The sequence below is a fragment of the Pyxicephalus adspersus genome, chromosome 4 (assembly GCF_032062135.1).
Source record: "Pyxicephalus adspersus chromosome 4, UCB_Pads_2.0, whole genome shotgun sequence".
NCBI lineage: Eukaryota > Metazoa > Chordata > Amphibia > Anura > Pyxicephalidae > Pyxicephalus > Pyxicephalus adspersus.
The window spans coordinates 135,432,982-135,460,420 of record NC_092861.1 but is presented as its reverse complement, the minus strand read 5'-3'; the positions used below and the strand labels follow the sequence as shown (position 1 = coordinate 135,460,420).

Sequence of the window (27,439 nt, the reverse complement as noted above, 5' to 3'; positions counted from 1 at the left end):
ATTTGACTTCTCCTCCTTTATAATAATTTATAATAAAGGCATGTTTGAAAAGCAATTTATCTGTATAAAGGAAAAACTTGGCTTCTCTTTGTCTATTGTGTGCCTATTGTATAAATAAAAAAACATAGGCTGACATTTCTCACTGATGCTGCTGTTCTCACTGTAAGCTTTTCCTTAAGAGAAATGTGTTCCCGTCTATTTTTACTTGTTTATGTCTTTGCAGAGCTTTCCAAGCACTACACTCATAAAGCGACACTTGAACAGGATCTGCCGTCTGCTACAGTTAAACTTAAAACTACAAACGACTGCATCTTGTCTTCTCTGGTCGCTCTTACAAACGCAGCCGGCAAGGTAGTGATATCGATTCCATGATCTCGGATGTCTTTTATTATTTCGGCTTGGTCTGTGACCTGTGTTTGTGTTCTCCTTTTTGTTTTTTATAGCTGGTAATCCTTTACTTTTAGTTTGTTATAAGGAAAAGAAAAAATGATTTACCCTTGCATTGGGTCTCCTTCTCCACTGCAAGGGATGAATGCAATGGGGTATATATAGGGTAGCTGATGCTTTCCTCCCTCCATGCCCAAAGCTCTGGAATGCTTGCAGCTCTTATTGTCCTCTTGTACAATGCAGGACTTCTGTAGTTTCATTGCACAGGATGATATTGAAGAGCAGTGAAGAGGCAAAAAGGCGACAGGTTGCACGGGGTATAAACATTTTCTGCTGAATTATGTATTTTACATAGCACAGGCTCACTGTTGGCCACATAAAATCACTCCACCACCACCTACCGTTAACAGTCAGCAAGTGGCTCGTTGCAGTGTTTGAATTGATGCGGAAGGCTTTTATATAAGATATTAGATTGTATATGAACCAGCTGCCATATCTCACCTGCAGATACAGACAGCCATTCTGCTTTGAATGTCTGTATAAGACCTCATAATGCTATTGAAAAAAAGATGAGTGAGCCATTTAGAAAGCAATTACTCAGCAAGCAAGTCTTTTTTTTTTTTTATTGGAGCAGCTGATTTTAATGCAAGCTCTATTGGAAATCTTGCAGCGCTTAATCATTTGTCTGCCAGGGTCTATTAGGCTAGGTACACGTGAACAGATATTTTATTTCTGATTAGATCTGAAGTGTGTCCGAAGTACATTGTACTTTCAACTGATTGCACATATTGGTAAATCTCAATCAGAAGTGTTCTTCTTATCAAGATTTACCAACACATAGATTTATAGTTTACATAAATACACTTTAGTGGCAGAGGGTTATAAATCCATGAACAGCCTGCTGATGTCAGGGGGAGTTCAACTTTATTTGAAAAACTATTTTTTTTGAGTATGTGTTCAGGGGTATTGTTTTCCCACATGTGATATGTGTTTAGAATGTAGGTTATCAAAATCCTATTAACTTTCATTGAGTAGTGCTTATAGCAGTTCAGAGGTTGTGTTTGAGTTGCTTTTTGTTACACTGTGTTCATATGGACCCTGCAAGTCCTAATGAGATTTTGTTTGAACTACAGGCAAAGCAGGTCAGTGCAGCCTTTTCCTATCAAAGAATGTGTTTTCTATTGAAATGCATGCACTTGCATTTGCCATTCAAACCTAAATACACTTTCCATTTAAATGCAAATACATTTAAATAGCAAGAGCAGGGATTGAAAAGAACGCTCCTGGACACTTGCACTAAATTGTGTTCTGACATCCAGCCTTCTTAAGCAATGTAGACACATCAAATTTATGTTGCTGGAAATGATCTTTTATGATCATTTCCATCTTTTATGATCAGAGCGAATAAGTGCTGTTCATCTCTTTGGAGAGGGGAGGTGAGGAGAATGAGGGGAAGCACCCAACTGCGTCCTGCACCCTCCTTGGTCCGCAATTGCAGATCGCTAAATGACATATGGTAACCATTGTACATGCTCTAGATTTCTGCCTGTGACAATCACAATCATTGATCTTGGGCGACTTTTATGTAGCGTAGATACATGGCTTTCTTGGGGAAGTTTAGGCAGCTTTTGCTACTCGCTTATTTGTAAGTGTATGTTTAGTTTCAGTAGAATGTCTCTCAATAGGGTTCCTTTCTCTCCTTTTCAGATGGCGACATTCTTCAGTAACAACTTAGACTACTTCATGTCATCACTGAGTTACGGACCAAAAGGAGGCCAAGGATTCATTAATCCCCTCTCCTCTGCGATGATGCTTCAGTACAAGCAAAAAGCCGCCCAGTACATGAAAGCTCTGAAGACGGTTTGTATACAGTGTAAAACTTCTGCCACTGTAGTCTTTAACCTGCATCGTTTCCTGATTAGAGAACAAATATTGTCTCTTCAAAAGGCAGACATCTCCGGCGAGCAGTGAGACGGCCCGGCTCAGCTCATTAAATATTTAGATGTGGAGCGGAGCTGATACTGCTGACAATTTGTGCTGAACAAGTCTGGTCCTGCAGCATTAATTTGTTTTTGTGCCAGTGAAATGTCTGCTGCAGGATTCTTCGCAGCATTGTGATATTTAAGGTTTACATTATAAATAGGCACAACCTGCCCAGAGCATTGCTCCTACCTGGAATTCTCACATCAATTAATTGTGGAAGTGAGAACCCATTTTTATTTTTAGTCCAGGTGAATTGGCTGCTGAGAGGATGAGGAAATTAGGCCCAGAGATGTGTCTTGGCGCTTTGTGATAAAAGATAATTGCAGACGAGGGAGGTGCAGTATTAAGGAGCTTGTTGTTTTTGTGAAGCTCTGAAAGTTATTCAAGGAGAAAGGCTGCATGCTATATTTAAAAATCTTGACCAATACAAAAAAAAACAAACAAACATGTAATACACATCTAATATATAAAATAAAAGGTATTTATCCAGCATAGGGGCAATTTATCGTGGGCACTCTCCACCTTCCTTAGTTAATAGAATAGAATAATAGTTAATAGAATTATACTTGCCTCATCCCTGTCTTAAGCATTGCTGGGGTCTTGAGAGCAGACAAAATCTCCTGAGAAGATTCCAGTCCTTTCAAAGAGGATCTTTTCAATAGATTTTGGCTGCTCTGCATTCTACCAGAGTCATCCTAAAAGAAATGTGATCTCATCTTTGTCCAGATGTCACAGGTAAGGTAAGTATAAATCAAAATTCCTTCTTTTCAGGTTTGCAAAAAAAAACTGCATTTGTTATCTCATATTAATTTTCACAATCAAATGTTTCATTTGCATACCTAAACATTGCATATGTGTGAAATTGTTGTTTTTTGAATGAAATTAAATGATAATAAATTGTTTCTTCAATAAACATCTCACAATTATCGCCAGGCACAATCTAGTGTTAATTTAGGAAGGGACAGATTTTATTACATTCTTGTAAAGCGTGATCTATCACACATTTTTTTTTTTATTGCATACAAATCTCTTAGTTTGGCAGTAAAGGTTTGTCCACGCTGTACAATGTAGTATAAAGTATAGTATATAGTTAGAAAAAGGCATCTAAATCAACAAATTGCTGGTACATATTAGGAAAAAAAATAAAAAATAAATATATATATATATATATACACACACACACACACACACACGTAGTGTTACATATGAGATAGGGACTGTAGGTTTGTTAGACATTCATTAACTTCTGAAGCAAGCTGTGCTTTGATTTGCAAAAAGAAACAGCTGCGGAGTTTATTTTGGTCATTAAAGAGTTACAAGATGTTACAGATCATCTCCACTCCTAAGATCACCCGCAACATCAGCTGTGTTTAGCAAAAGATTTCTTCTGCAAGTCATGCAAACTGCCGCCCCCCCCCCTCCAAGCCTCTGTCTTGCACACGGGCAAGCAGGGAACCTCTGTTTGTATCTAGGAGTTGTCCGTATGTCGGATGTCCTTAACCCAGGGACTACTTGTATGTATATAGTTCAGTGAAACTTGTGGCAGTCGGTGCATCCAAACAATGCAACCATACATCAGTTTCAGGTTGCCATTGATGGGAATTCAGGCTCTGATCCATTGTCTTAGCACTTTAGCGCTACATATATTAACATCCTGCTGTCAAATCATCGTTATGTTCCAAGATCTTGGAGAACTACATTATGAGAAGTGTAAAAGGTTATAGTAAAGGTTTGTTATAGAATGGTTAGAACTTTTATTGCCATATGTATGTTTTTGGGGCAATTATCTTTTACTTCTGTCTTGTGGTCACAGCTAACCTCTGCAAATTGACATAAATGCTCACTTTAGATGATTGTACCTGGAACATTCCCATTGGAAGATTTCCATATTTTCCTGTTCTGTTTTTATTTTCCTTCACTTTCAGTCTCTGAAGTTGCCAAAACAAAATCAGGGCGATTATGGCCTCTATGCATAGGTTTCGCTCATACCAAATTGGCTTTGCATTCTATTGAAGTCAATGTATATGTGCTAGAAATTGGCCAAAAAGGTGATCAACTGCAGGTCAAATCCACCCATCCATGAGTTCTAAATGATCTCCAAAAAATTCTATTTCAAACTGATGCCATCAACACACAGTCCTACACAATACAAACAACACAAAGGCAACAATACAAAGTGGTCCAGTATTCTGACCCATCAACATTCTGCAATAAAGGGTTAAAGTATCCCAGGTGATTTTTCTATATAAAAGTAAAAAGAATCAGATAGGAAAGCACATAATATAAACAGCAAAATTTTGCAAATGGAGCCTGTAATTTGTTGGTAAATGCATGTTTGAGTTTTTCTTTATGTATTTTTGTGCTTTCTCACTTCTTTTTATGTCCTCTGTCCAACCTCTTTGTCTTCCCATCCTCAGTGTCACACCTGATCCCTCAACTCATTTGCTTTTCATCTCCTTATTGCACTTTCTTTGCAGTGATTTTCCCTGTTGCCTACTTTGAGTTATAGTCTGCATTATTATGTAAAATAAGAGTACTAGGAGGGCTAATTATGTCTATACTTCCAATTAACTTGACAATAAATAAATTCATTGTCTTGAAATTCTGTCGCCATCCAGATGCCTCGCACTTTTCTCCCCTCCCATTTTGCAGCATCTGAGATATTATGCAGGGTTCAGGCGCTGCAACACGTTATGAAAGCATAGATTAACCCACCATAATGTAATTAGCTTTGCTCAGAACTGCTACTTTTCATCTTGGCTTCAGTGGTTTTTATTCTGCACTTGTGTGAAAAAGTAAATGATTAATGGAAAAGAAGTTGCTAAAATGTCAGGACATTTATTGGGCAGAATATTTCCTGATTTTAACAATAAGTTTTGGAGTTTGCATAGCAGCTATCTTTGGAGATTTTTTTTTATGACCGTAAGATGTGTCCCTTTAGAAGCATCCTATCCTTTAATTGCTTTCATGCAGAATGTTCATATTTACTTGATTTGTCTTACAAGTCCCTTCTGTAGAAACAGTTTTCTTGATGCTTTCGCCGAGGGTCTGGCCTGCTGAATTCATGTCAGTACGTCCTCCTTTATACCGCTTCTGTCTTCTATAGCTATACCAATGTAATAGGTTGAAGGGGAACCTCAGCCTTAACCCTTGTCATATCTTGTTTGCTTATAAAAAGAGTAGAAAGCAGTTTGTTTTGCAGTAAAACCACTGCAGGATTGTTGGGTCCCTGCAGCGGCCACTGCTCTATTATGGAGCACAATGTTACTTGGCTGCTGCTTATCGGTAGAATACATGTTACTCTGGTTGTGGCTGTTTCCGTACAAAAACTAACTTATTTTCCAAAGTTTTGTTTTGGTACACAAAGTGTTTATTTAACAGTTTTTGAACATTCGTCCATTTGGGTTTTAAATGTATCTAAAGGGGGATCAGTTAATAAGTTGTATGTTTGGTCACCAGTAACTTTCAGCTATTAGTCTCCTATTATTTTAAACACTAATGAACTTTTTTCTGTGTTACAGCCCTGCCCTGACTCTGTGCCTTATGAGGAGGCACTGGTGAATCGCAGAGTATTGCTGAGCTCTACAGAGAGCAGAGAAGGCTTGGCCCAGCAGGTAAGTCTAAAAAGTTATTTATTATTATTATTTTTTATTATTGCTACCATGAAAAAAATGTGGGCTCATCAGGCCAGGGCCATGAAGAATAACGGCTTCCCAAGTCAGAGACACAGTGTTACAAGCTTACCTCCAGGCAACTGGGATTTCTGTAATGCTCAATAAAATTAAAATGACATGTTCTCTTGATAGATCATACTCTCACCCATTGATACTTACCATATTTCCATGCTTCACCATGGTAGCCTGCAAAAATGCCAAGCCTAACCCTTGTATAAGCTCCTAACACTATGGTCTCCAGGACTGCCAAATCAAAACCTATGTAAGCTTCATATACACCTTCTAAGTGACTAATTTTTTTCAAACTTTTACTGTTTGCGATATAAGAACTTTTGGTCTGATTTGTAACTTTCTTGCCCATAGCAAGCTAACTACAGCTGTATTTTAGAAACGGCTGAGGAAAACACATTCATTGAGATTGTATGTCTCTGTCTAAACAGGTACAGCAAAGTCAGGAGAAGATCAGTAAACTGGAGCAGGAGAAGGAGCACTGGATGCTGGAAGCTCAGCTAGCCAAAATCAAACTGGAGAAAGAGACTCAGAGGATAGCAGAACTAATGAAGAACCCAGGCAAAGGGCAGGAGGGAGACCAGCAACAGGAAAACGCTCTACCACACACAAAGGAGAGTTCTTCTGAAATTAAGACTACAAGTTTGGTAAGATGTATTCTTTTCTCAGTAGGTAAAATCATTCTACACTATTGGTGTGTATGCCAGAAACTCATGAGCTTGGGATCCATTCTGCACCACTACTATTACAGACCCTTAGTAATCTCATAAGTAATATTCATGGTTTCAACAGCCAGGAAAAATTTAAAAGCTGTTCAGCAACATTTCCATAACTTGCACTGATGAAAGTGAACAGCTTTGAATTGGTTTTACATTTGCAGACTGCATTGGTGCATTTTTCCAGTTTTTAATATAGTGGGGAAGGTGCTCTCTCTAACTGCAGTCAGTGGCCACATTTCCTTTTACTTACCCCTTTCCAACATCCTCTTTATCTTCTGTTTCTTCTCCTTCCTTCTCACTCAGAGCCTTCTCACTTCCTTTCCCATTGGTCACAGGAACAAGAAGTGATTCTATATCTCAGAAAAATCCAGAGAAAATGAAAAAGCTGGCAGATGTTTTTTTTTTCTATACATAAAACTAAAAAGAGTTTTGGTTGCAGTTACACCTAAAGAATATCTAACATATTTTTTCATGTGTATGTCATATATGTTTTCTTGCTTTCCGTACAGATCGGCATGTTAACCACAAGTACTAAAACCCAGCAGGTACAGTATAAACATATTTCTGTTTACTATAGAACACAATTTCCTTTGTGGCATACACATGGTGTTTTTTACCACCTTCTCCTAGAGCTTGTTCACATATTTTTAAAGCTGTAACTGGTTCACAACTTCATAACTGTGAAGGATGAGTGCGGGTATTTGTTCGGATAGTGGGTTGAATTGACAGGAAACCAAGAGAAGCCTTAAGTAGCAGCCGAGGACATGGAATGCCTGTGTTGAAATGGCCGATTGCTCCCCTTGTATATGACAATGCAGGGAAACAATTGAGAAGCAAGGACTGATTGTTACATATTTATTAAGGCTAAAAAAAAAAGACAGAAACCCACCATCTTCAACACTATGGAACTAAAACATACTAGAAAAGTTGCATATTCTGGATAGAAACCTATTTATCCAAAGGAAAGAAAAGAGACCTAATAAGTGTGAATAAGCCTTGAAAATTAGCTTGTTGTTAGGATTACCAGGTAATATTTAAATGAAAACTGCACATTTAAAAAGACTGACAATGATTTTTCAAGTTACATAACAACATATTAAATTTTATATGCCACTTTAGTGACTAGGTTTACACCTACTTTATGAGGCTAAAATTGGATTGCAAAGGTTTAGTGGGCATTACATATTATCGTTACTCTGTACACTGCTTTAAAGAATAAGACATTTGATAGAATACAGTTTGTCTCTTTTTGTGCTGCAGTCACTTTCAAGCAAGCATTGATTTAGATTAGAGAATGACTGACAGTTCAGATGTCGATCAGCACTTTTTAGACTGGGTGCTCATTGTAAAAGTAATTCCCACTTTGTCATGGACAGGTCCCAGATCAGGACTCCAGGGAAGCTCTGATAAGAAACCACTACATGACAAGAATCGCAGAACTCACCACGCAGCTGCAGCTGACTGACAGCAAGTCTGTCCATTTCCACGCAGAGGTATGTGTGCAATAAGCAGGGGTTATGTCTGTGCTCATTGTCAAACTGTCGGTAACATAAAGATGCATGTTAAGTCCCCTGCAAGGTTATTTTTTTCCTAGTTGTCTGTGTTGCATTGGGGATAATTTGCTTCACTTCCTTTCCCTGAAATGCAAATGAAAGTTAAATAAATATTCCAAAGATAGATAGAAAACCCTCTCCTATTGTTTAATTGAAAATTATCACTTTACCTTCAGTTGTGGGTTACCAACTAGAACATTTCTGGGTTACCAACTAGAAGTCAACTACTATTAACCTGTTTAAATTGCCCAGTGAGGTCGAAGACAGAGTTAAAAATAATGTCACAGGGCCTAACTTTTCTACGTTCAAAATTAACCTTGTTGTCACGGAGGACTGAATTACATCTCAGTGTACCTTCCCAACACACAGTACCACACTATTAAGTGAAGTTTGGTCTATTGTGGTATATTAATTTGTTATAATGGATACACCATTGTAGGCTTCACACCAGAATCTTCACACCAACATGCTTTTCTTTGTGTTCATTTCCTGGGCCCCTGCTGTATGCCATGGCTCATCTGACAAGCCCCTACTATGTGGTGACATAGGGGCCAGCAAATTAAACCACAGCACTATACAAAATACCTTTACCCTTTCTTGTCCCCTTTAGCAATGTAAAATAGGCTAATTGGAGTAATGAGGTGTTGTCAATTTCTTGACTTTTAAGTGGATGGTTTATTTGGTGGGATGACGGACTCAACTTCTTTTACACTATGGTTATGTTGTCACATCTCTCTCCATCTATAGTATTTTTTTCCCATATCATTATTCATGTATTCCTTCTAACTTTTGATGTTGTGTGATGTGCTTTGAAACTTCTCAATAAAAAATATAAAAAAAAAAAGAAAAAGCACAAAGTAGGGAACACAACACACCTGAAAGTGTTTGATGTTGTGCAGCCTTCTGGAGATGCCCACTGACATAAGTTCAGAAATAGATGGATCGTGCAGCCATCATCTTAGCTAACCCTTCATTTCCTGATTATTATCTTTTAATTGTCAAGGGGTTTCTGTAAGAAGTAACAACCCTACATTTTTCTGCTTGATTTACAGTGTCGTGCTCTTGCTAAGAGATTAGCACTAGCAGAGAAATCCAATCAAAGCCTAAGCGAGGAAACAAAGTCAGCTAGTCAGAGCATCAGCCGATTACAGGTAAGCATGGCCTATACACACACGCTCATCTGTTCATGGCTCCCTGTCATTGTGTATAAAGAGACCCACTTCAGATCTCACAAGTAGCTGAACGCTGTTACATTGTGTTAGGCTAGCTCTCGGGAAGATGTTAACTGATCTCCCGACAAGACGACAACTAACAAAGACCGTTTTTATCTGGATCCATTCTTCATTTACTCAGATGGGTGTTTAGGTTGTCAGAAGCTGCATCTTGCTCTCGCTGTATATCCAGCGTATTGCCATTGTTATAGAGAAGGGAAGGCTATTGATTATTTATCGTATCATTAAAGCCTGTGAAGCAGTTTTTCCTCGGCTTTATTACGCATCTGTGAGAGAGTTATTGAACGAAGAGCAGATTTCACATAAGTGAATTATGATTGAACCATTTTGCTGCAATGTTTCCTGCAAGCCTCTGCAGTGTCCTGAAAGTTTGGGTCTCTTTGTTTGTTTTACTTTACCACAAGTACCCTGCAGGGTTCAAGAAGAAAATCATTTTACAGTCTGGGAACAAAATAAGTGTTACAGTGATGCAAAAAGCTGTTTTTAGGAGTGAGAGGTTGACTTTATTTTTAATGTAAAGGTTTTAGTGTTTATATGGAAAGTTAATAAGACCTACCCCTTGTACCAGTTGTGCTAAACCTAAAATAAAAACAAAAAAAAAAAATCCCACTTACCCTTACTTCTGCAGATCCCCTGATTCAGGCCTGCTCTGTCCTGAAATCTACCTTTGTTCCAGAGTGGAGGAAGCATCGAGTGCCGCCAACTTCTTCTGTCATCAATCTTCTTCTGGCTACGTCACCTGATCTCGCACTGCGCAGATCAGGTAATGTAGCCTGCTGTAAATGGTGAAAAAAAGATTGCTGAGATCAAGACTTTTTTCCCATAGCAGGAAAAAGCTCCTTCGGTGCATGCCCGAGATCTCATCAGCTTGAAGTCCACTCTGCTTTTTTATTTTCACTGTACTTGTTTAACCCCCCTGTAGCGGTATTCCTGCTGTGACTCGGGGTGGAATTTACTTGCAAAATGCGGTAATCCGGAGTCACAATCGGGGTAGGAAAAAAATAAAACTCATACCTGCACCCCTTGATCAAGCGGCGTTCTGAGCAATCCCCAGCCAGCGTCTGCATCACTGGAGATGCATGAATCGTCAGTACGTTTGGGGGTTGTGGCTGGGCGGGAAATGCTTAAATACTGTAAAAACCATAAATAATACGTACTAAATGTACAAGTACATCTTTTAGTGCATAATCATCATTGTCCAGTGCCCTGATTTTTTTTTTTCCCAAAATCTACGTTTAATTTATTATTTTAATATATATATATTATCAATATTAGTGCACCCTCGTTTAGACAAATTTCAGTGTTTTTGATTTGATAAAATGTTTAAATTGATTGTTGTTGTATTATTTCATTATTTTTCATAATTTATATAATTTATTTATACCCGGGAGTTATTCCTAAGAATTACAGGCCCACAATATTAAACAACAAATTTCCATGCAAAAAATTGTACCGCTTTTTGCATAGAAATACTGACACAATTAGAACGCTAGAGGGTTTAAGGGAACCTCTCAGGAGAGAAATAGTTGTAGCTACTATCGCATGGACCAAGATTGTCAACTTTATCCTTACTTGCCACTTTGATCTTAAACTGGACCTATATTTAGAGAACATGTAGGCTGTAATCGCAGAACTCGTTCTAAAGAATGTGTATTGCCTGGATGTGAAGCTGATCTTTTGGTTTTCGGTAGTTGCAATTACACAGCTTTAAATAAGCATGCAGATAATGTGTGACAAGATGTGTTGCAATTAGCCGAACACCTGAGCTGCATACTCATTCTGTGCCAGAAGATATTAAAGGCAGAGGATCAGAGCACCAAATAGGTAAGGTGGATTTTTTAGAAACAGGTCAGAAATGGCAGCTTACATTATTTCTCTGCTTTTTGCCACGGATGACAAAATTATAATTTTGACTCCACCATGTCACTTACAACCTAGATCAAAATGTATTGGTCCCTGGTTAACAGATACATTGTGGATGTTCACCTTTTTAGAAACTGTAACAGTATCGATATGAATCTAATATACACTAATAAATATATATTTAATGCATAGTTACCCTTACAGGAGGCGGAGGTGAACTCTGATTCCTTAAATGCATAATATTGTCAGGAGGCTGACTCTGTATGTATCCAAATATATTTGTATATATATCCAAAACGGCATAAAAGATCTGGGAGGGGTATTGGCCTAGAGTAAAGAAGAATCTGTGTATAAAACAGTCCATGGTCTATAAAACAGTCCATGGTCTATACAGGGTATCTTGTTTGCAATCAAACAGACCAGGGATCAACAGGATGAGCTGGAAGTAGAACCCATTTGTATGAAATATGACTGCCCCTAGTATACATTACAAACTAAGAAACATGGGTTTTTAAGAACAAAATAACAAATAATGTATATTTATTTTCTATATTAATAAAAGTATGTAAAAGTAAAATAATAGATTAGCAGCAATATGATACCCTGGATATATTTCTGGCGGTAGAATGGAATGGCCTTTTTCCCCTTGAAGGCTCTCATGATTTTTTAGCTTTGTGCCAGATAAGAAGTTCTTTGTAGACAGCCATTTTTGATCTCATGCTAATTCTTCCGTCATGTAGAAAAGAATATTAGACATCTCCGCTGATTTCCTCCTTGGTTCACACATCAGGCAAAGTCACTTTATAGAAATGCCTTCTAAATAGCATTTCATTTTTCCTCTGTGTATTAATGCCTTTTATCCCATTCTCCCCTCTTGTTATCGGCTCTCATTCCCTGCGCTCTCCATTCCTTGATGACCTTTATGTTGAAGAATACAGATTGCCATCAGCGCTGCTCCAGTCTCCTATGTTGGACATGAATAATGTAGTCTGCCATTTGTGTGTGCTGTCAGAAAGATACATGGACGTTTTAATAACGGGAGACTGCAAAAGAGAACAAGAGCAGACATGTGCTTTATGTTTGGTTTCCCATTATTTTGCAGTTTTTTTTGGATGGTACAGATGCTTTTATTTTTAAGAATGTGTAGGTTTAAATTAGCTCCAATGGTTTAGGCAAGTTCAAACGAGTTGGGTTTTTAATAATTTACTTACATCCATAAGGGTTTCGGCATAGCGCACTGTCTGCCATGGGGGGTTGCGGCATGGCGCGCAGTCTGCCTATGGGGGTTGCGGCACGGCGCACAGTCTGCCCATGAGGGGTTGCGGCACGGCGCACAGTCTGCCCATGAGGGGTTGCGGCACGGCGCACAGTCTGCCCATGGGGGGGTTGTGGCACGGCACACAGCCTGCCTGTGGGGGTTGCCAGGTGCTGCAAATGTTTCATATAGCAGCTGCCAGAACTCACACAAGCTGCATACGTGCAGACAAACATGCACAATATATTTGTGGCCAGATTATTAAAAGTTTGATGTGTGCCATGTCACATGCTATCTTTGTTGATATTTTCAGGAATAAATAGTTATCCTGTAGGTATTTTTTGGTAGGCTAGCGATTTGTAGTTAAAGGAGAATTAAAGACTTTTTAATGTTAGTATTGGTTGTGGCATCTTACTCTTATTGCTCTGCAAGCCTACTGGTCTGCGTTTCTGAATAAAATTAATTCTCCGAGCAGTGTCTAATAACATTAAGTGCATACTACAGTCAGGTACCATGTGACCTTTGCTGCAAAACTTACTTTCAGATAGTTAAAGAAGTAATACAAACGGGGAAAAAATAAATCTCTGCAATGCATATACATTTCCCAAGTGTTGTAGCTTTAAAAAAAGCTGCAAGTAGATAAAATAACTATGATCCTATGCAAAGTTCAGTTCTTGTTTATTATAACAGCAATGTGATACATTATATTTATTTTTGTCAGTAGAGGTAGATGGAACAGCCTTTTTCCTCTTGAGGGCACTAATGGTTCTTTAGCTCAGTGCCAGATAAGACATTCTTTGTAGAACTCTTATCTGGTTCTGTCCCAGTTGGTGTTATTGACTCTGCTTAGTTTCTCTGCTGCTGAACAGTAGAATATCTCTGCTTAGTGCAGAAGTTAGAACCACGCTGAAGTTCTTATGGGATCAACAGGTATGTTTCTGTATCGGCAGCATCTTGAAAAAGACAAAATATTCAGATGTGTGCATGTTTTGCAGAATGTGCTGAATGTTTTTTGTGCTCTTAAAAGTCTCTTGAATGCAATTTTTGGGTTCTAAAGCTATATGGGATTGTTTTTTCACTGCTGGCTTTTAAATGAATGCTTAAGGGTTCTAAGACAAAATACCCAGGAGACAATAACAACACGCCAGGTTGTTTAGGCTGCAAAGCCTTGCTGGGACCTATATAAACTCAGTAGCTGATTAGGAGAATAATAATTGATACCTGCTTGTAAATTCACATCTATCTACGATGGTCGTTTGAGACTTTTTTTTTTAAATCCCCCTTCCCGTAGCATGTTTCTTATAAAACTCTAGAGGATTTCGGTCCTTGAGATAAACCCAAAGTCATTGCAGCTTCTCCTCATTCCCTTTTTGTCTTTTCTGTTCAGCTTGTATTTCATTTGCTTTTATCCTTTTAGGATGAATTAATTACAACTAAAAGAAGTTATGAGGATCAGTTGAGCATGATGAGTGATCACCTCTGTGTTATGAATGAAACGTTATCCAAACAACGGGAAGAAATAGATACTTTAAAGATGTCTAGCAAGGTGAGTGACTATGGTGTACAGTTGTTTAAAACAATTGTTTTGGCATGTTTTATTTTTAAGGATAAACTTTGGCCTTAGAGGAAGCAATAATTTTAGTGGAGCCTTCTTTCGTTCATTTTGGGTTTTCAATCTATGGGGATAGGAATAAGCAGTAGTTACTTTGTTTTTTTACTACCCTGGCAGTCCTTGTTTTAGAAATCTCTCAAGGTGTGGGTTAGCTCTTAGACATCACGTACAATGCAGGACCACTGGCCCTGCATTGTACGTGATGGTGTAGCAGAGCTTTGACAAGTCAGGCAGGGGAGAAAAGTGGCTTCAGGGCCCAGTTGAAAAGGAAAAAACCTGCAAGAGCAGGAAATAATATAAATATTTCACCTTACTCCTATGCCTCAAAACAAAACTATTTTTTAACCATTGCAGTGTGGACGAATGGAGGGGGCACTGTAAGGGTTTGGAGAAGATATTCAAATATTCCTTGATGGGTGAATGTCAGTGTGGAGTAGTGGGCATTCCTGGGCAGGCTGCGTAGGTAACAGTTGGCCACTGCAATGAAGGCAGATAAAAAACCAGCAGGGGCTTTACCTAGTTCTACACCAACATATGATGCTGATCCTGAAATCCAATAAATAAAAGGGGCAGGCCAGGGACAATCAGGCTGGGGAACTAGATGATGCTCCACATCTTCCAGCCATGAAAATGAGGCGGCTCTGTTTGACATGCTGCAAGTTCAAGTGCACATTGCACAAAGCTCACTATGCAGGGAAATTGGTGTAAGCACTTTCAGTGCAGGATAGGAACCTGTACAACTGTGCAGGACATGGAATGCCGGAGTTCAGCTTTAAGTATCAGCTGAGCTCTAAGGTTTACTTGTCCTTTAAACATTTTTACTCTTTAACACCTAACAAATGTCTTTCTGTTCCCACAAACCCCCTCGATGGCGTAAGGAATTCAGAAAAGTTGGTAATTACATTAGTTATTCCAGCTCTGTAGTTTGCTCATCTGTTGGTATTATCTGTGCTAAATGCACAAGAACCCTCCAAGCAGCTGTTTTATTCCATTTTCTCTTTGCTGCTGCTGGAATTCATGAAATAAACAACATTTTATTAAATGATGGTGAATAACTGCAGTGTACATTTTAATTTATTTTCCTGTTCCTCTGCGCCTTCAGGGAAATTCCAAGAAGAACAAAAATCGATAGTTGATGTCAGTCTGGTTGGGAAGAGAACACTGCTGCTATATACACTGTAGATCAGTCTGTGACTATATCCTCTGTCAGCGAATCCCTTTGTGATATGTGAACCCGGATCCTTCTCTCGGCAAAAGGTCACCAATAAACACACGTGAATCTTTAAAGGTCAACTCCACTTGGACGTTAAAATTCAGTTTAGGAAGGGTGCTGCTTGATTGAATTACTGGTTGGCTTTTTATTCCTTCTGTGGGGAGTTTTCCATGTAATAGTTTGTGTCTCTGTCCTCTCCCACAAGTGCCATTTTTTTTTGTTTTAATGGTGGCAGAAATTGGATTGGACATTGAATATCATGCCATTAGGTTCACAGAAAGCGAGCCAACGAGCCAGCATGTGACTCCATGCACCTGCAAGCACCGAAATCTCAATTCTTGGTGAAGTGGACATTTTAAAGTGCTCCTGTAGGTTTGCAGTAAAGGAAGGGGGTAGGGAGGTAGGAGCTGACCCTGTTTTATGAACGAGTTAGATGATGGGGGTATTTGGTGTTAGTGAGGTTGGGGTAATAAATTACTGTAGCAAAAGGCAAACGTGGCAAGATGGGACTCCAGTAAGCCTTAAATTGAAGCTCCAGCTTTTAATCCAGAAACTATAACCTTGTTCAATACACAATCAGGAAGAATTTTTATTATTATTAAGGAAAATAAGTCCACTTTCTGGGCTTCTGAAATTCAGTCAGTCATCAGCACATCTTCAACCGTAAAAAATATTTCACGGATTGAAGTGCAGAGCTTGCTCATCAGGGTAGAAACCACCCACATATCTTTTTTTCCTTTATTGATAATTTGTCTGTCTGGCACTGGTGGGATAGGCAATGTCATTGTAATTAGGTTCAGTTAGACACAGATAGACTGTTTCCACGTAGGCAATAGACTCTCTTCAAAGTTGCTAAAAATCCACAAATAACATTCCAGGAAAGGTTGAATGAAATTGTTGGTTACCTAGAAGGCGGATATTTGGTTTAAATACAAGCAGCCTTCCAACATGCACTAAAGCCTTTATCATAGGAAAAAGAAGGCGGTACGGCATTTATGTTCCCTACACACCTCCTTCAACATATTATTTGTGTTTATTACTAACATGTATGTGTTTTCCAGAATAATTTGAATTGAATCGCTTCTTTAGACCTTTTCCTGTTACTTTCCCGATTGTTCAAGAGTTGCTGCTTGATTTTTTTCTGTAGTGACACCTACAGCTGGAACTTGGTATAGCAACTCCTCAGGGAATGATGAGAATATTGGTCACTAGAGTGGATTAAGATCCTCAGAAGTGGTGGAGTCAGGGATGGTTTAGAGAAGCATATACATAAATCCTGTTAAAGGACCAGAAAACCTATGATACAACTTGAGCTTGTGGTAACCTGATATGTAAATGTTTTTGGAGATGGTCAGCATTTATTATACGTTATATAACCAAACAACATATGTGGGCACTTGATCACCACAACCCCTGCATAGCCAAACATAGAGGGACACCCTGCCATGTTGATTCCTGGGTAGTAGTAATGTTACATACAGCATACAAATACATTTTAGACAATTATGCACTTGGACCCTTCAAGCATCAATTTGGAAAAGGCTGTTTTCTGATCCAGCATAACTGTGCCTCTGTGCATAAAGCCAGCTCAATAAAGACATGGTTGGGGGAAGATTTAAAAAAAAAACGAGGTCATATTCCATAGTGATGTCTTTGGAATGGAATGTCCAACAAGCTTATATAGTTGTTGTGATCAGGTGTCCACAAACTTTTGGCCATATAGTCATATCCAAAATCAGACATTGTCAACCAAGTGTAATTCTTGTTAGCATATACTGGCTGCCTCTCCGCCAGTAGCTGGCCATATAAAAAGTTATGTGGCACTCATACTGGTACTGGAAGTAAATTGAGAAATATCTCAGGTCCTTTGCAGATATATTATAACTTATATACAAAAGTGCGAGGGGTGATATTAGCTCTTGGTTGTATGGCAAATTGTATTTAGGTTTACTCGTCCTTTTTGAATTTTAAAACTGAACTTCAGGCAAGCAGCTGAATATACAATTGGAATACATACATAGGAACTGTTTTGAAATGCTTTGTAATTCTGTGCAGCCAGTTTTGGGGATCACAATAACAGCGGTTCTAGACAGTATAGCCAAATCCCTGTCTTCATTGCAACAGCAGTAATCCTTGGTGAAGAACCCAGCCCCAGCTCTCTGGTTTTGGGGAAGCAATGAGGCATTGCACACTTATATGTACCGCTTACTAGAACTGGCTCTCCCTCCCCTAATCTTAGTACTGCTGTGCAGAAAGTTACAGGAAGATGAAAGCAAGTCGCATTTTAGGTACCTTTTCTTTAATTCTTTCTCTATTATATCTTGGCGAATATAGCCAAATCTATAGCTCGTTATCTGTAGGTTATGGTGCCCCATAGAGGAGGCTGTTAAAAGGATGGCACCATACAGTGACCAAACCCCACAACTGCCAGAAAGACTCATACTGGTCCAGCCCTGGTTTATCTCAAGGAGATTGCCTTGGATTCATTGGATTAGGATATGATTAGGGCCATCAGGGTGTGCCCGAGTGCAACCTTTTCTTTTGGGAAAGACCTATTCTCTTTTTATCACAGATAGTTCCGACAAGAGATTTTTTGCATTGTTTGCGTTTCTAAATGGATCCACAAGACTATACTTAGGCCTATCCATTCAAGCATAAGAAATGTTTATTTAATACATGATTGTCTTTTATATCTGCCTGGAGTTTAGTTTTAAAGCATCCATAACCAGATAGGAAATGTTTGCTAATAATGTTATTAAACCTATTATAACTCGATTATTTTACCTCTCCATTCCTTTAGACAAATTTTTACATTGCACTTTTTTTTAAACCGAATTTTAAATTCATTATTCTTTTGGCTTTAAGGATTTTTTGTATTTTTTGTTTATAAAAAAAAGAACACATTTAATGTCTGTAACTGTATATTTTTTGTACAATTTATATTACGTTGTGTCCTTCTTTGTGACCTCATTTTACAGAGGCTTAAAGGGAAAGATTTAATTCCAATCAAGGTCTGTTTACGTGCAAATGAACAAAAATGCCTCCAGTGGTTTCAACCTCAGTGTCTGTAAAATAATAATTAAAAAAAAAATGAAAGAAATTAAGTTTATGAATAAAATGTTAAAAAATGAATTGACTGATGGAATGATGATTTTAAGAATAGAAACCATAACATTTGTAAATACATTGCTGTAAGTAATCAGTTATCATAAAATCCTTAACAAAACCAATCAATATCGGTTGTTTGACAACAAGATTCCTATCATGTGTGTCTTAAATTATTTCCATTTATACCACAGCTCAACAAAAAAAAAAAAAATTCACTTGCCAAGGATTTTTTAATATATTTAGTGTATTTCAGGTCTGCTGAATCCAGAAATGACATCAGTTTCATTGAATTGGCTCTAGTTCTTGTGATACAGGAATCAGAATAGACGATTTTACCAACAACAAACGTTAACACAGCATATTATTATCAATGTTTTTTTACACCGATGTTTTGCATTTTATATATTAAATGTAGCATTATTTTCATGAAACTTTCATTTGCCTTTATTTTATTCATACATTTTCTTTTTTTACAGAAATTTTTTTACAGAGTTCTTCAAGAAGTTGTTTAAATGTCCCTAATGTTTTTTTGCTATATTTGTAGTGAATATTCTCAGCAAATACAGAGCAGAAACATTGTGAAATCACAACAGAATTTGTGAAACAAGCATATCTTGCATATTTTTGTAACAAACTGCTGGACCAAGATAAGTATTCCCATATGCTATGCAAAACTTGTGTAGAGTATCTACGTCAGTGGAAAAATGGAAAACTGAAAAGTTTGAAATTTGGTGTACCTATAGTATGGCGAGAGCTCAAAAATCATCATAATGATTGTTATTTTTGTGCTGTGAATGTAAAAAGTTTTAATCGTTACAAGAAAAACAAGTGAGAGTAACCTGATTTGGAATCAGCAAGATGATATGTGCCCACATGGTGCTGATGTTCCCATACCAGTGTTCAGTACACTCCCTGATATTTCTGTATCAGACATGGAGGATATACAGGGTTTGGAGTGTAATCCAGGAGATAGCAGTGGAAGTGAATATGAAGGAAGCATTTCATCAAACCAGCAGTTCTCCCAAGAAGAGCTCAATGATTTAATATGTGACCTAAGTCTGTCAAAACAAGCATCTGAACTTTTTAGCATCCCAGCTAAAAGAAAAAAACTGTCTGAGACCGGAAGTTAAGGACAAGAGAGGTGACACTCCCACCATATTTAAATGAAGATGGAGACTTTGTGTACTGTTGTACCATCCCTGGACTACCAGCCCATATGGGAGTACCAGAATACCGAGCAGAAGACTGGCGGCTTTTCATAGTTCCACTCGAAGTTTGAAATCTATTTTACTGCATAATGGCAACTGCTATGCATCAATTCCAATTGGTCACTCAACAAAACTTAAAGAAGAAAATGAAAATATCCAAATGGTCTTACAAAAGCTTTGCTATCATGAACATCAATTGTCCATATTTGTTGATTTAAAAATGATGACCTTTGTACTTGGACAGCAAAGTGAATACACAAAGTACCCATGTTTCATCTGCTTGTGGGATAGTAGAGCAAAGCAGGATCACTGGAAAAAAGTGACATGGCCTCCAAGGGAAAACATGAAAAAAGGTGCAGCGAACATCAATAACGTAAAATCATTCTCCCTCCACTACACATAAAGTTGGGATTAATGAAGCAATTTGTTAGAGCTCTGAACAAGGATGGTGATTGCTTCAAATACACTTGTAGATTCTTCCCTGGATTGAGTACCGAAAAATTAAAAGCAGGAATCTTTGATGGACCCCAGATTCGGGAAATGATAAATGATTCAAATTTCACGTTTCAAGTTACATGACCGATACTGAAGCTTCTGCCTGGCACAGCTATGTCATGGTTGACAAGAACTTTTTGGGTAACCATAAAGAACAAAATTATGAAGAACTGCTACAAAACTTGCTCCTAAACTTTGAGTGCTACTATGAGCATAAAGGTACACTATCTCTATACCCATTTGCAAAAATTTCCAGGAAAACCTTGCCGATTTCAGTGAGGAACAAGGGGGGAGGTTCCATCAAGATATAAAGGTGATGGAAGAAAGGAATCAGGGCAGATGGATTTTGTATATGTAGGCATATATAGTTTAATTTTAGTTAATTTACATGTTTCATTAGTTTTCTATTAAGTTATTATTGAGGTTGTTATTTCAAAAACTGGAGCCAATCCAACAAAACCAATACTATATTTGGAATCTGTGCATAAAACATAACCTAAAAGTGACTTTAATCTGTTTGGCAAGAAAATGTTTGTTGACCAGTGTAATCGATCCACAGGGCTAACCATGAACAGATGGAGCAAACACATATTGGACTGATTTATTAAAGCTCTCCAAGACTGGAGAAGATAGACAATCATGGAGTACCTGGGTGATCTAGCAAACCTGCAATAAATCTGGTCCAGGATTGAAAACATTTGCCAACTATAAAACAAATTTCTTTTAAGAAGTTCATTCCAGGTTTTTTGGATAACCCAGGTTTTTCTGTTATAGCCTATCTTCTCCAGTTTTGTAGAACTTTAATAAATCACGGCCGTTTCTGAACATCAACCACACCCAAGGTACTGTTGATTAAATACAATTTGTTGTATGTGGATCCCCTTCAACCCCCCTGGTGGTATTCTCAAGTTTGGCTTGGTGTAAAAAAAAACATGCAAAAAATGGTAACGCCTGAGCCACACTCGGGGTAGCTAAAAACAATAAAAAACACACCTACCTTGTCCCATCGCGTCCCCTGGTTTCCTGCCCGACTGATCTCATCCTCAGGCGGCATCTTCTTCCTCCGATCTTCAGTTGGCTAATGCAGTGACGTTTCCCAGGGTTTCCTCGGTGACGTCGGTGCATGTGTCAGTGTGGACGGGAGGCGTGGCAGTAAATTGAAATAATTTTGTATTAAATCCAATACAAAGAAATCTTTATATAGTGTATATATATATAATTATATTTATACTATACATGCTACTGTACAGATATTTTATAGTTTTCAGTATTTTTTGGACTCTTGTTTTAAGATTTTTTTTTTTTTCAAGTTTTTTATCAAATTTATTGAATATTGGACATATTTCGGTGAGTTATGCCTAAGAATTATAGGCCTACAATGTAAAATAAATTTCCATGCAAAACAATGTAACGCTTTTTGCGTAAAAACTTGCAATGTGTCTCCAAACTTGTTAGAGAAATTGGCTACTTTAAGATAAGTCTTGGCACAGCCACAGTTTACCCCTCCTTCTGCCACATCATAACCCTCCCTTCTTCCCAAGATATATAATTACTGTTTGTGTTGGACCATTTTCCACATCCCTACTCTCACCTCTACATTTTCTTTTATATAGCTGCTAGTGAAGGAGTGAAACAGAATATTATAGATGAAATGTGAGCGACAGCCCTGAGTCTGCTGGGGCTTCTGACATCACATCCAAGCTGGTGGCACCCAGCGGCCAGACAGCAGTCTCAGGGCTTTTGGACGTCAACATAGAAAAAAACAGGTAAAGGACATAAATAAAATATGTAATTGCACATATACCTTTTCAGGACATGAATGGTGAATAAAAAGGGACCTGGTGAAGAATAACTCCAGGCAAGATTTTTTCTTTTTTGAACAGAGTGGGGAAAAGATAGAACCTTTTTCAGAAGTTTTTTCTTTTCTTTATTTCCATTATGGAACTCTAACCTCCATATTTGTCCAGAATGTTAGTTTCTCTACTAGCAGAGGAATAAAAATGGAAATAATGAATCATATGGTTGTCCCAGAACTCATTTCAGTGGGGTTTCTATTATTTTAAGGAGATTTCCACTTGGTTCCTGTTGTGTCTCTGGGAACAACAATAATAAAAAAACTGCTCACCAAAACTAAAGTTTTTTGTCTCTGGAGTTACTCTTCAAATGTTCCTATTTTAATTTTTTCTTTGTCCAAGCAGATGCTAGATTTTCATTGCTGGAGGTGATCGATTGTGATGGTCTCAGGTGAAAATATAGTGTCGCTCCCAGTTTCCAACAACATCAGTAATTGATCTACTGTTCTGGATCACTAGACAGACGCTAACAAGGGCACTAGTTGTGCCACACCGTTGTCCTCCCTCTCTATAAACCGAACAGGCTGCTTCAAGCCGCACTTCCTGAGTGTATGTGGAAGGCTTGTAATGAATCCTGATAATCAGCATTACGAAACGAGTTCTTGTACAGTGTGACCTTGCAGATCCCAATATATAGCCCCCCCTTTACTGATGGCTTGGTGTATATTTTTGGGCTTCTGGAAGGTTGCTCAAGTATGTTCCTGACATATGTCAGGTGCTGTGTTACCTAATAACTATTAGGTAGAATTTTAGACTTGGTACATCAATAAGGAACACGTGTGATTCCTAAGGCAACCAATCATAAGCCAAATGTCATCTCAGTGATTGTGTGAAAATTAACATATCTGGTTACAGTGACAACACAGCCCAACTTTATTATATATTCTTTTTTTTTTTTTTTTTTTTAATATCTCTGCTACTTTATCTTCGACATCCTTGTCCATTTAAATGAACAGGTTCCAGAAGGTGGCATAAGAAGACAGTATACCACACCGTTCTGTATTACTGCAACAGAAGGCTGCAAAGGTTTCCATTAAGAAATCTTATCTGCTGCTGGTTCCTACTCATGAATCATGAATATAATTGGTGTGCAGTTCATTTAAAGGGAGATCATTCTCCAACCGGCATTGTTTGTTAAGCGGGAGGGATGGAAAAACAAGTCTTTGAAATGTGCAGAATTGGAAAATTAATGCATGCGGGAATGTTTTGCCACTTAATCTGATTGAAATGCAGGTTGCAGCTTGAAACACAGAATCACATCACATAACCCTGATTTATCAATACTTTCTCCTAATTAATTCTAGTGGGGACATTCTGTAATTCTGTAGGAACATCTTTCCTGCTCATAGCGGCCTTTTTTCAAATGCCATTTTCATAACTCTTTTTTTTAACTTTAAGAGATCTTGTTACCAATTAAAAAAAAAAAAAGGTAAAAATACAGAGTATAGCTGAATGTCCTTGTATTGCTGAGGTAAAGAGGGAGGGTTTTTGGACACTGCCATGATTTTATCTTTGATGTGTGCATAGTGAAGCCTCGCTTTTACATCCCTAGGTGCGGAGTCAGGAAGGAATGCTGGTTTAGGGATCCTATGTGCCCGATCAATCAGTAGATCAGATTCTGAGCCCAAGGGTAAAAGAGTTTACAAAAAAAGAGCACAGATATTCAGGGAGCTCCATCCCATGTACAGATCCTGGCATGCCACAAAATTTTATGTTCTTCCTTCATGGTCATGAAGATCTGCAAGCTTATTCTTAAGACATTGCATTTCTTTGGCTTGGTCAGTGTTAGCATCTTACAAGTCATTATAAGCTGCTGAATATTCTCCCATTTATCGTCAATGTGTTGAATCCTGGTAGCATGCGTGTGAACAGATTGGTTTAGTTGGTTAAACCTGGAAGTCATGTCTTGTTGTAGGGATTGCTTTATAGACAATAGCATTTCTTTCATGGTAGATACTGGAATTTTCAATGGTGAGGTAGGATAGTTCTCAATGGGTAGTGTGTGATTGGCCATTATAGTATGTAGCCGTTGGGGAAAGGAGCAAAGGAGAATAATAATATATTTTTAAATAGCGTTGACATATTGGTATAGCACAAAGTCCATAGTCATATCATTAATTGTCTCACAATCAAAGCTCACAATCAAATGTCATTAGCATAGCCTTGGGACAATTTGGGGGGAAACTATTTGGCCTACCAGTATAGTTTTGTGATTTTGGAATAAACCAAATAGTGTCCTTTCAAAGAACCTGGGGCTCTGAGGTTGCAAGGCAAAAGTACAAGAGAATGAGTTGCCTTGCCACCCATATTATTAGTAATATTAATATTATTAATAATAATAGTAATAAACAGGATTTATATAGCACCAACATATTATGTAGAGCTGTACAAAAAATAGGCATACAGTGTATATCACAAGAATGACTGGGGTGGTGTCACCCATGGCCTGCACAAGGTGTGAAGCAGTTGGACAAATTCACAAATCCATTAAAATACATTCACAATACATCAACTTATTTAGCAGCTGCCTTTTTTTTTCTGGTCCTAGCCCAAAGCTTAACTTCCATTATTTTTCCTTCTAAACAGTGCATGCAAGAGCAAAATACAAGCTTAAGTAAATATAATTTCACTTAACATATTAATGAGTTTTGTTCCTTGCCGGCAGTGCTCTGCTAAATACTGTAAAGATGGATTTGTTTGGCATTACATAAAGGAAAAAGGTGCAGCTTTGAGATAAATATTTTGAAATTCTTATATTCACTCCCATAGGTGATCCAGAAGGATGGGATTGGAGGTATACAGGGGAGTGAACTCAAGAATTATGTAGCCCTTAACAGCCAGGTAATTTTTAGTAGACAGAATTGGAAGTAAATTTAGTTGCTATAGGTAATACACTTTTTATTAACATTCTTAATTTATGAATATGAAGTAAATTTGTGACAGAAACCATTAGTGCAAGCAACATAATCTGAAGAGATACAGGGAAAAACAGGGACAAATTCCATTAGCATTAGAACTTCCAGATTATTACAGTTATGATGGGTGACACTGGTCCTAAAACAAATATAGAGAATATCTTTCCTAGAACAACCACAGACTCACAAAATTTCCAAATCTAACAAGTAACCCCTAGAATACAGACCTCCCCGTCTACCTTTGGCAAATGGGAACACACGGGAGCAGGTAGACAGGAGGAAAAATACACAGTCTCTCCTGTTTAACATGGGGGTCCAAGAAGCTGGGTCTAATTTAGTAGTGAAGAAAAATATTAGCCGTAGTCCATCTGAATAAAACATAAAAAAAAAAAAAGCTTGAAAGGGAGAGGCGGCGGATCTTGAAAGGCATAGGGTATGGGACGAGGCCACTTCATCTTGTCCCCCCACCACCAACAGTCAAACACAACCGAGATGGACAGCTACATTTTTGGAGTTTTGGGTCTGCTCAAAGGTCATCAGCTCCCTATTAAATTCCAGATAGCCTGCCCTTCTCCAAATGTTATATAAAACATTTCAGTAGATAACAGCTGGAAAAAAAAGGGATATACAAAACACAAGCCAGAAATGAAAAAGAAGAGATTGGGGGATAGGAATGAGGCATTATGCATGTGCTGGTGAATAGAACCTGTTTCAAAGCCTGCAGTTTAGTTAGATATAAGATCATGCCTGAAGGCCCATAGAGCTAGAGATGTAGATGGTGTTGCATCACAAGTCCAATAAAGCCAGATTCGAGGAGATTCACTCACACTTTGCTGTCATAATTTGGCTTCACATGGCTCACTTGACTGGAATATCTAGCAGGGTGGTCCCAAAAATCCTAAAAAACTGCTCAATAATTCAGCCCCAGGCCAGTACACTGTGCAAGAGATAATTGCCATTCTCTATCCTGCAAGTCCTGCCCAGGCAAAGATGGAGAACAAGGTAGACTACAGCCTGAGGTTGCTGAAGCCGACTCCATATTGTCCAAGCCTACAACGGATGTTAAGAGGTCCATAAGGAACATATACCTCCAAATTTCTTGTACTCTTCTTGGCACACAATGTGTACTGTTCTTTTGTTGTCTAAGCTTGGTAGCATGGTTGCTCAGTGGTAAGCACTCTGCCCTTTGCAGCGCGGGGTCCCAGGTTCAAATCTCAGTCAGGACACTATCTGCAGGGAGTTTGCATATTCTCGCCAGTTTTTTCCCACATTCCAAAAATCATGCAGTTAGGTATTTGGCTTCCCCCCCAAAAATTGACCTTAGACTGTGATAATGACATATAACTACGGTAGTGACATTAGATTGTGAATCTCTTTGAGGGATAGTTATTGACATGACTATGGACTTTGTAAAGCCCTGTGTAGTATGTCAACACTATATAAATACTGGATAATAATAATAATAGGCATGGTAAATAAGTCTACAGTAGCTTGGTTTTGAAGTGAGGGAAGTAGTGGGAGCTCAAATGGAATGCATGCTCATTCTTCCATGTCCACTCCAAGCTTCTACCAACTGACCACAGACTTTAATTTTTAAAGAATATTCATGTAAAATGTGCCATGAAATGCCAGCTAAAACTGCAGCAGGGAAAGGAGAAGCTGCTGTTTTATGTTTTGTTCTCTTATCATTGTCTGTAAAGTGAACTTCCATCACCATTTGGACATCCAAAGACTCCTTGACAAGACCAGTAACAATCATTAAAGTCCTGCCAGCTACTCCCCATTGCTTGTTTTTGCCTGCAGGAGCATCCTAGTACCCCCTGACTAATAATGAACTTATAGACATCCCTTACCAAGACTATCAACAACCATCAGCATTGGACTGATGGCATGCATTGTCACTTTATCCATCCACATTTCCAATCCTTTACATTTCTAGGCTGAAGGAGTGAAAAACAACCAGACCATACTTTAGCTTTGTACAAACACAGGATTTTCATCACCCAAGACAATCATATTGGAAGCTTCCATGAGTACAGCTGTCCCCCACGTAAGATATTTAAATGACTATTGCTGGAAGAGGTAACTAAAGCTTGTTTCCAACAAGTATAATTGAGCATTTGTATGGAGCTTAAGAGTTAGGATGTTAGCATATGTCACAGTGCTCCGTTACGTTGAGCTTTTTGTTCTGTCTTGCTGTAAGCCTGGAAGAGACAGCTTGGAATGTGCATTCAGCTAGACAATTCCCACATGTGACTGTTTCCTAAAAACCTGGAATGACTCCCTTCAGTTAATTTGCCAGCACCAAAAATAGCTACCAGAAATAGTTGGATGAAAAGTTAGTAATGCATTCGGAACAA

General features: G+C 38.3%; 1 protein-coding gene across 1 annotated transcript in view; it reads left to right on the top strand.

The window, feature by feature from the left end:
• The window catches only part of PPP1R21 (protein phosphatase 1 regulatory subunit 21), a 57,941-nt gene extending 39,309 nt beyond the window's left edge, over positions 1-18,632 (top strand). Inside the window, exons 14-22 of the mRNA XM_072409733.1 lie at positions 224-351; positions 2,095-2,247; positions 5,892-5,984; positions 6,485-6,700; positions 7,282-7,317; positions 8,149-8,265; positions 9,378-9,476; positions 14,093-14,221; positions 15,390-18,632. Coding sequence (XP_072265834.1) covers positions 224-351; positions 2,095-2,247; positions 5,892-5,984; positions 6,485-6,700; positions 7,282-7,317; positions 8,149-8,265; positions 9,378-9,476; positions 14,093-14,221; positions 15,390-15,419 — 1,001 coding nt within the window. The 3' untranslated portion in view covers positions 15,420-18,632. The remainder of the gene's footprint in view (positions 1-223; positions 352-2,094; positions 2,248-5,891; positions 5,985-6,484; positions 6,701-7,281; positions 7,318-8,148; positions 8,266-9,377; positions 9,477-14,092; positions 14,222-15,389) is intronic.
• The last annotated feature ends 8,807 nt before the right edge of the window (positions 18,633-27,439 follow it).